General features: G+C 36.2%; 1 protein-coding gene across 1 annotated transcript; it reads right to left on the reverse strand.

Moving 5' to 3' along the window:
• Positions 1 to 3,589: 3,589 nt before the first annotated feature.
• Positions 3,590 to 6,420, reverse strand: LOC130505870 (uncharacterized). Its single transcript, XM_057000472.1, has 2 exons — positions 5,053 to 6,420; positions 3,590 to 4,898 (listed from the first exon to the last, which is right to left on the reverse strand). Exons 1-2 carry the CDS (start codon positions 5,153 to 5,155, stop codon positions 4,231 to 4,233), a joined length of 771 nt encoding a protein of 256 aa, XP_056856452.1. The 5' UTR covers positions 5,156 to 6,420; the 3' UTR covers positions 3,590 to 4,230.
• Between the last annotated feature and the right edge of the window lie 4,307 nt (positions 6,421 to 10,727).

The raw sequence follows: 10,727 nt of genomic DNA on the forward strand, positions 1-10,727 counted from the left end.
TTTATATTAAAGTAAGGTATGGTTATAGAGTTTGGGATTTTGGTTTACATATTGGGTTTATAGTATACGGTTTGGGTTTAGGGTGTAGGAGTTTAGGGTATAGGGTTTAGGGTTTAAGGTTAACTATATGGGTTTAGGGTATAGTATTTGTGTTTAGTGCATATGCTTTTTTGTTTGTTTGTTTATCTGGCACTATACTATATGTAAAGTGTAGTATAGTACGCCTACTGGTATGGGTTTAGATTTCTGGAATTAGATTTAGCGTTTGGATTTCGGTATACGGTTTGGGTTTTGGATTGGGTTCATGGTTATGGTTAAGGGTTTACTATTTGGGGTTAGAGTTTAGTAATGGGGACTACGATTTGGGTTTAGATCATTAGGCTTTATGTTTGTTTCTTTGTCTGCGTCCATACTATATACCTCATGTAGTATATGGCTTTATGTTTGTTTCCTTGTCTGAGTCCATACTATATACTAAATGTAGTATAGCGCAAAGTGTGGTAACGTTATTGTGTTTCTTTACAGATAGGGTTTATAGTATGCGATTTGGGTTTAGGATTGACTATTTGGGTTTAGGGTTTAGTATTTGGGTTTACGCTTTACTATATGCTTTAGGGTTTAGTATTGGGTTTGGGGTTTAGTATTTGGGTATAGTGCATATGTTTTCATGCTTGTTTGTTTGTCTTTGACTATACTATAGGATGTTTACAGTATAGCGTAAAGTATTGTCTGTTTATAGAATTTGGTGTTTTGGTTTAGAGATTGGGTTTATAGTATACTGTTTGGGTTTAGGGTTTAGGATTTGGGTTTAGTATTTGCGTTTAGGGTTAACTATATGGGTTTAGGGTATAGTATTTGTGTTTAGTGCATACGGCTTTTTGTTTGTTTGTTTATCATACCCTATAATATATGTATAGCGTGGTATAGTACGAGGAGTGGTATGGGTTTAGAAATTGGCATTTAGATTTAGAGTTCCTATTTCGTTATATGCTTTGGGTTTGGGTTTGGGTTCAGGGTTAGGGTTTAGGGTTTAGTATTTCGGTTTAGGGTTCGGTATTTGGGACTACGATTTGGGTTTCATCATTAGGCTTTATGTTTGTTTCCTTGTCTGGGTCCATACTTTATACTGCATGTAGTATAGGGTTTCTTTAGAGATAGGGTTTATAGTATTATGTTTGGGTTTAGGGTTTACTATTTGGGTTTAGGGTTTAGTATTTGGGTTTAGGCTTCACTATATGCTTTAAGGTTTAGTATTTGGTTAGGGGTTTACTATATGGGTTTAGGGTTTAGTATTTGGGTATACTGCATATGTTTTCATGCTTCTTTGTTTGTCTGTGACTATACTATAGGATGTTTATAGTATAGCGTAACGTATGGTATGTTTATAGAGTTTGGTATTTAGGGTTTAGCCCTTGTCTGAGTCCATACTATATACTGAATGTAGTATAGCCCAAAGTGTGGTCACGTTATTGTGTTTCTTTACAGATAGGGTTTATAGTATGCGGTTTGGGTTTAGGGTTGACTATTTGGGATTAGGGTTTACTTTTTGTATTTAGGCTTTACTATAAGCTTTAGGGTTTACTATAGGGTTTGGGGTTTAGGGTTTAGTATTTCGGTATAGCGCATATGTTTTCATGCTTGTTTGTGTGTCGTTGACTATACTATAGGATGTTTACAGTATAGCATAAAATCATGTATGTTTATAGAGTTTGGTGTTTTGGTTTAGAGATTGGGTTTATAGTATACGGTTTGGGTTTAGGATTTGGGTTTAGGATTTGTGTTTAGGGTTAACTATATGGGTTTAGGGTATAGTATTTGTGTTTAGTGCATACGGCTTTTTGTTTGTTTGTTTATCTTACCCTATACTATATGTATAGCGTATTATAGTACGAGGAGTGGTATGGGTTTAGAATTTGGGATTTAGATTTAGAGTTCGTATTTAAGTATATGGTTTGGGTTTGGGTTAGGGTTCAGGGTTAGGGTTTAGGGTTTAGTATTTCGGTTAAGGGTTCGGTATTTGGGACTACGATTTCGGTTTAGATCGTTAGGCTTTATGTTTGTTTCCTTGTCTGTGTCCATACTATATACTGCATGTAGTATAGGGTTTCTTTAGAGATAGGGTTTATAGTATGCTATTTGGGTTTAGTGTTTACTATTTCGGGTAAGGGTTTAGTATTTGGGTTTAGGCTTTACTATATGCTTTAGGTTTTAGTATTGGGTTAGGGGTTTACTATATGGGTTTAGTGTTTAGTATTTGGGTATACTGCATATGTTTTCATTTTTCTTTGTTTATGTAAGACTATACTATAGGATGTTTATAGTATAGCTTAACGTTTGGTATGTTTATAGAGTTTGGTATTTCGGGTTTAGTATTTTGTTTATCTTACACTATACTATATGTATACCGGGGTATAGTACGAGGCCTGGTATGGGTTTAGAATTCCGGATTTAGATTTAGAGTTCGAATTTTGGTATATGGTTTGGGTTTGGGGTTATGGTTAGGGTTTAGGGTTTAGTATTTGGGTTTAGGGTTCCGTATTTTGGACTACGATTTGGGCTTAGATCATTAGGCTTTATGTTTGTTTCCTTGTCTGGATCCATACTATATACTGCATGTAGTATAGCGCACAGTAGTATTTGGGACTACGGTTTCGGTTTAGGTCATATGGCTTTATTTGTGTTTCCTTTTCTTCGTCCATACCATATAATGCGTGTAGTATAGCGTATAGTATGGTGTGGTTATTGTGTTCCTTTAGATATAGGGTTTATATTATTCGGTTAGGGTTTAGATTTAGATTTCGCAATTTGGTATACGGTTTGGGTTTCAGTTTGGGTTAAGGGTTTAGGTATAGGGCTTAGTATTTGGGTTTAGGGTTTCGTAACTGGGACTGTGTCCATACTATATACAGCGTGTAGTATAGCGCAAAGTATGATATGGTTATTGTGTTTCTTTAGAGATAGGGTTTATAGTATGCGGTAAGGGTTTAAAGTTTAGTATTTAGGTTTACGCTTTACAATATGGTTTACGGTTTAGTATTGGGTATGGGATTTACTATATGGGTTAGGGTTTAGTTATTGGGTTTAGTGCTTATGTTTTCATCCTTGTTTGTTTGGCTGTGACTATACTATAGTACGTGTATATTATAGCCTAATGTATTATATGTGTATATAAGTTGGTTTTTTGGTTTACAGATTGGGTTTATAGTATACGGTTTGGGTTTAGGGTATAGGATTTGGGTATATGATTTGGGTTTAGGGTTAACTATATGGGTTAAGGGTATACTATTTGTGTTTTGTGGATATGGCTTTTTGTTTGTTTGTTTATCTGACACTATACTATATGACAAGTGTAGTATAGTACGCCGAGTGGTGAGGGTTTTTAATTTGCTACATCACTCTGGTCCTCCTCTGTTATAAAGGCATACTATATCACAAATCATTTAATGTGTTGTATTAACTTTATCATTTGATACTTGTGCCGTTTTTATCTCCCTACTCGGACTCATATTTTTTTACCATACTATATGAAAGATAGTTTAGTCTTTCCGTATCTATGTCTTCCGTTTGGATAAAGGCAAAAGATTAACGGGAATAAGGGCTTTTCGTTTATCTTACACAAAAGTGGAAGGTTACATTGTGGCGACCATATATACAAACAGCACCGACAACCTATTAACAGATACTTAAACTACCAACTTATGGAATGCTCTAAAATACTTGTGTATGCTGCAAACAGGTTTGGTATACACTAGTATTTTAGAAGCTTGAAAACACCATAGCTGCTTCCGTAACATCACCCCATCTTCGCAGATGCGTGGAAACCTTATTTCGCCAAGGCAACAAAAACTTCATTCCTGCCCCCCTTCCACAAGCCCCCCCTTATAATAGAGTTTTTTTTTATATCGCACCACGGCAGGAGGCTCTGTTATGGCCTTCTTTCCTGCATCGTGTGCATCTCCTGCAACCGTTACGTCCTGCGTGCTGTTCAACAATTGAAAATGTGGAGGTTGTGAGAAACAATATTCAGACTGTTTATCAGAATATTATAGTATAGTCAGTTGCTGTGCGAACATAAAGCCAAACATAGAACCTAAGCCTACACAACACACACCACAATCCTTAAAGCTAAAGAAAAGATTAAATATTGAAAGGCTACCGAGACTATGTATTTGTATCTCATAATATGGACATAATAATCTCAGTCAATCATGGCATTTCAGTGGCATGAAACTATACTATATGGTTATGTGAAAAAGTATAGTGAGGTTTAAATATGGAAATCAATACCTTGTCTTCACCTCGCGACAGAATGCGCACCTTTCGTGGCCTCCCCGGTGGTCTCTTCACCGCAGGCGGTAGGAGATCGCCGTGATACTCTCCTCCTACTTCTTTTCCCCCCACAGATGGTATTGGGTAAATCTTTGCCTCATACGCGCTATGCCACGTGTCCGCAAAGTACGCAGCTGCAACCAATGACTCGGTTGGGATGTTGGCTCTTCCAGCTGCCGCCACTGCATGGCGACATGGAATTCGTAACTGCTCATATGCATTGCATGAACATGTTCCAGCTAAGAGGTTGACCAAGAAACACTCTCCAGTTTGTGCCTTCACTTGAAACTCGGTTTCGCTAATACCACATACAGCCAACGCTGTCGATGCCTCAAAGTTGACTTCCACTTGGCGTTGCACCATCGGCGTTAGTGCCCCCTTATGCTCCATAGCTTTTGCACGGCGAAGTGCAAACCAACTCATGATAGTAGTACGTATGTACTCACACATGGAGATGAGGGGGTACTCTCTGGCTTCTTTCAACACTGAATTCCATGATTCTGCAATATTTGAGTCCATTATATTGAACCTTTCTCCTTGAAAATGAGCGCGTGTCCAATGAGTGAAACCTGGACACAGGAATGAAGAGTATTTGTTACTATACTATCATATTAATATATATAGTATAGTAAACAACAACAACATTTTACCCGCATAACATCAGTAACTATTCAATTAGTATACACAACTACGCGAGTTTAATATATAAGAGGTACTGCATACCTATGTCAACCAAGTACCCTGCACACCCTGGGCTGGCACGTTGAATATCAAGAAACTTCTTATTGAATCCTTCCACAGTATACGCTCTTGCTGCAGCCGACATAAGAGAGGCTAGTCTTTTAGATTTAAAACGGGCCTTGATGTTCCTCCACAAGTGAACTGTGCAAGCCGCATGTGATGCAGAGGGGAACACCTACATAACAATTTCACTAATATTTAGACTATACTATATATATTATTAACATAGACAGTCGACCTGATTTATATTGCTCACCTTGTTTATTGCAGAGTAGATGCTACCGTGGCGGTCAGATATGAAAACCAACTCGTCTGAATTGTCAACAAAGGTTCTAAGCTGCATCATGAACCATTCCCATGATTCATCGTTCTCACTATCCATCACCGCGTAAGCAAGAGGAAAGATTTGATAATTTCCGTCTTGTGCGCAAGCGGACATTAAACATCCTCCGTACTTCCCTTTCAGACTTGTTCCATCAATGATAATTACTTTTCTCATGTAGCGGTAGCCTTTGATGGATGCCCCAAATGCTATGAAGGCATACTTAAAAAGAACACCTCCATCGTCACTCTCTGTCTTTTCTATGACGCAGAGGGAGCCAGGATTTGTCGTTAATAGCAGGCCCATGTATGCAGGCATCAGTGCGTAGCTTCCGGCCATAGATCCTAACACACTTTCCATAGCAATTTCACGTGCCCTCCAAGATTTCCAGTATGAAACATTGACGTTGTAGTCGTCCAGCATAATCTTTCTTATGGTTTCTGGTGTTGGTCCTCGCTTGATTCCGATGAATCGGGATTGTATGAGCTCCCCAATCACTTGTGTTGTTGCCAACTTGTGGTAGTTCCTCCTCGCATCAACCGAGCAGCAGTGCCTGAAAGTTGCTTGCCTTATCTGAAAATTCCCTGTTCCATCGATCCGTGCAGCGTACACTCTCCAAGGACAGTCTATGGCGACGCAAATTAGAACCATAAAGGCGGGGGTTGAGCGCTTTGTCTTGAAGTGGAACTTCCGGTTAATGGCATGAATTGCAATCTTAATTTTGCAGTCATTCTTTGATTTGAACACCTGTCCCACAAACAGATTGTCCCCTTCATATGGGACAGCTTCTAAAGCTTCAACCAACCCTACAGATGATCACATATTGAACGTCAGTTTACGTTCTATACCATATTTACTTATAGTATAGTCTTTCAAATATCTTACCAATTTCGTCGGTGCTTTCTATAACCGGTGGGGCATCACGTCCAAAGAGCACCGGCTCAGAGCTTTCGTCATTAAGCAGGTCATGCAAAGAGTCTTGGAATCGTGTCCACGTGTATAGGCTACTTGGTTGAGCTGCAACCGGAGTGGTTGTAAGAAGAGGTTGTGCTATGGGCTCAGGTTCTGCTTGGCAAGGTTCCTCCATCTCGATATCTCCCTGTGGTGGCGCGCGGGGATCCTCAAACAAGCGACGACGCACCGTACGACTGCTCTCACCATTTCCCCCGAATACACCTTTGTTTGTTGACATTTGTGGTTGAAGGAGTTTATCAGCAGCTTCCCATTTGTCAGGTTCTGTAGCAATACCTTTTCCTTTCCCTCGATAAGTAGCTTCGTGTGGAGGACTCGCAAGCCGTATCAGCGGGTCGCGTATTACTATTCCATTTCTGTTGTATGGAATAGTCTGTTTAGGCTGCACACCGAAACTTCCACCCACGTCATTCTGGATGGGAGGACATGTCAGAGGTGTTTCGGATATCGCAAACTCGAGCCAGTCTTCCTCAAACCCTTCATCGGATTCACTGTCCTCATCATCTTCGTTTCTCAGCAGGGTTTGATCTGTTACATTCGCATAGTGGGGTCTTCGATGGTTTGTTGGGATACCATCGATCACCTCTGAGATAGTAACACACAAGTTAACTTCCTCGATTTTGCGCCTCATTTGGACAAAAACCTCGACCTCATGATCGTCAGATATGAACTGTGGTGTTGAACCATCCCCATCGTCTATCTCCATCCATGAAGGATATTGGTATGAGAGCTTGAGTGTTACGTTCTTTGCGCGGATGTTCAGGGTTTCCTTCACCAGGTTCACCAAGTCTTCGTATTCCATTAGAGGGTTCACGGTAATGGTATTTCTTTCATCCTCTATCAGAGTATCAAAAATCCATTTTCCGTCTTCCTCTCGGACCCATGTTCCCGTTATCACCGTACAGTCGTCCTGCTCAGTCAGCTGCAACGAAAAGGCAGATGACACTTGTTCATCAGTTTGCTATTCTATTGATCAGGCCTATATAGTCTAGTATAACGATTATAGATTTTCTTGTTAACTGCCGACTTATCTGTTTTAACAGTTTCTCTATCACTTCTATTTTTTCACAAACCACACAACTATAAGTCGGATATGAAGGACCTATCATTAAGAACTTAAATACTTAACCTAACCTATCATATATCCATCCCAACAACAACAATGAACGGTAATAAATAGCTTTAAAGTCGGTACTCCATACCTGATCGTTGTCTCGTAGTGCTTTAACTCTTGAGAAATCGTCATCTTCAGACATCTTTTCTTTCTCTTTACTATTTTCACAGTGAAACAGTATAGATAAGAAGCTATTAAATGGGTCTCGGTTTAATAAAAGCGACACAGTTGTTAAGAGCGGGAATTTGCGATTTTGAATATAATTAGCGTTTGGTTAGGATATTGATTAGACAGACTATACTATCGATAGGTTTGGTACAAGCAATTGAGCACATGTTTTTTTCTCACGTTTGTTGGTCACGCGTACGCGCTTGGAGGGGTTGTTTCGGCAAGCTTCGCCCAAACCTGTCTCTTCAATGGGCCGGTCCTGTAGCATGGTTAGATTCTTGAGTTTCTTGGCCCTTATGAATATACAGCAAATTCCCCCATTCTATTACCAGTTTATTTTTTTACTATTCAGTACATTAAATTGGGTAAAAAAATTGAAACAGTGTGTTCAAAATTCAGAATGTTAATGCTTATATGGAACAAAAAGTCTCATCTAAATTATGTCATTGACGAATACTTTTACTCCATCTATTTTACAAAGAGAATCATTTTGACCTTTGTTTTTGTTACATAAAATGTTTTTTTTTAGAATTTTAATACATTTTATATTTATTTTAAGTTTAATATTAATTGCTAAATGCATTGATTTTGTAAATAATTTTATTTACTTCAAATATTATTGGTTAAATATGTATAATTAATAAAAAATATTTCAATTTTTTTTTAATCTGTGTAAGGAATCTAAATTACATTCTTTATAAAAAGGTTGGAGTATGATATCATATAATGTACTGATTAGGTTTGAGTTGATAAATTACTTGTTCACTCTTCGACATTTCCTAGCTAGTAGCTACCGTACCCAATAATTAACATGGCACCTCGTGTACCGATAGTTAGTTAATTCTGACATCTCTGCTTTTTTTTGAACAACAGTTGACGACATCTCTACATAATTTTCAAACAGAAGTATCTATTTAAAATCGACAGTAGCTAGCTATAGCATTTGTAATAGAAAAGCACACAGTTTTAAGTTTCTATCATTGTGAACACAGACGCCGATCACACTATGACTCCCATTGGTAACCAACGCTTAATCGCGGAAAAAATAGTTAAACTGTGGAAAAAATTATTAAACTATCAAAAATTTAAAATTTGCGAAATAATAGAATAAATATTTAATTGATCAATACTTTTTATGGTATTCACCTTTTATAATAAAATAAATATCATATATAAAACTAATTATTACATAATATGAAATAACTAAAATTTATTAACATAAAATTAATAGTTATATTTTAACATAACTATTTATCATAAAAATTATTGCTATTTATTTAAAATTTTAAAATGGTATTAGCAATATTACTTACAATATGAAAATGTTAAATTTATAATGTTCTCTCTATAATCTATTAAAACTCACATTTCTACTTAATCAATTTCTTTATATTTCTGTCAGCAAAAATGCAAATTGTGTTTTTACGTTTTTTTATTCCACAATTTTTTTATTGGTAAATATTTGCAGAATCGCGTAAAAATACAATTCCGCCATTCCGCAAGATTATCAATGCCTATAATCTTGATAGTTTTCTTTATTATCAAAAAAAATCGAATCATATCGAGCCATGTATATATATATATATATTATATATATATTTACATGTCCAAATACGTAAGGGCGATGAAAATCATGTCATCTCTCTGCGAACTCCTGCATTTGGAGGGTAAGTTACCATTAGTAACGCATTACATTCCTACTCGAGCCCAATGATAATGATATATTATCAGAGTTTGACAGTAGATTAATCGGAAACGAGAGATAAACTATTTCAACTGCAAATATTTTGAAGTGAAGCGGAGGTTGGGTGGGCAGGTGAGCTAGCAAGTGATTCTCACATTTTGTCATGTAGTGAAATCTAATTAAATTATGGATGAATCAAGAACTCCTTTCCAATACTTCCCCACGATCCTATTGCCGGCCACTATATACGTACATCGAATGCTTTTTTTCTTTCTTTTGTTAAGTTCGATCCCGTTGGATTCGCAAGTTCATTACATACAATAAGATTAACTAATCTAACTACTAACCAAACTTATTAAGTTAAACAACTTTTAGTACTTGTCGCGAAAGTGTTGATCAATGTGTTCATAACGAACAATCTACACATTTCTAATGTTTTAATTTTCGGAAAAACTTAGACAAACTACACATTTCCAATGGAATAATAATTTATTAGCAACTTTGTTTTTTTCTAAATTACTCATTCTGTTTCACAAAAAATATCACTTTAACTTTTTTACACATATTACATATATAATTGATTAAAATATATTAAGTTCTTGTTAGTTAAACATATTCAACCAATAATATTTGATTAATATTAAACTGGAAGTTTATATATGAATTCTAAATGACACTTTTTATATAATAAAGAAAAATATTAAAATAAAAATTTTTCAAGAACAGAAAAAATACTTGCTAGCAACTTTGTTTATTTCCTTACATTCGGTGTCATGAATGTGGAGTTAAACCTTAAAGCTCCGGTTCCATATAAAATACTTCAGAGACTTCATAAGAAATATCATTAATCTGGTACATGAAAATTGAGAATCCTAATATGGTTGCACGAATATTTGTTTCAGTATATATCATTTGATAGGATTCCTTTTTTCTTTCATTAGAACTGTATATACAAATTTTTTATTATGCATAATAACTGTGCAATGTACTAGGAATATATAAAATAATTTATCTGGAGTTCTGTTTCTTTGTTTTTTTTTGAAACACCTGGAGTTTTGTTTCTTAGATTTCCATATTGCTTCCAGCAAGAAACCATATTGCAAGGTATTTTGAAAAACAAATATTGTGTAAGATGGTAAACAAAAAAAAATTGTGTAAGATGACCAATTGAAGAAACAATCATATCTATAACCATTTTCTTGAATGTACATACTTTTTTTTGGTGGAAAATGTACACACTCTATAACCATTAAAACATGTTTCCGAAGGAGATAAGTTAAGTGTAGTAAGTACAATGTAAAGGTCCATTAGTTTTTCTCCGTATTTTAAGGGACTAGCCCCTCTAAATTTTAGTCATGGCTACACTAGAAGGACAAATCAAAAACTTTTTGGAATCA

Source organism: Raphanus sativus, unplaced genomic scaffold (genome assembly GCF_000801105.2).
Source record: "Raphanus sativus cultivar WK10039 unplaced genomic scaffold, ASM80110v3 Scaffold2650, whole genome shotgun sequence".
In the NCBI taxonomy this organism is placed as follows: Eukaryota; Viridiplantae; Streptophyta; class Magnoliopsida; order Brassicales; family Brassicaceae; genus Raphanus; species Raphanus sativus.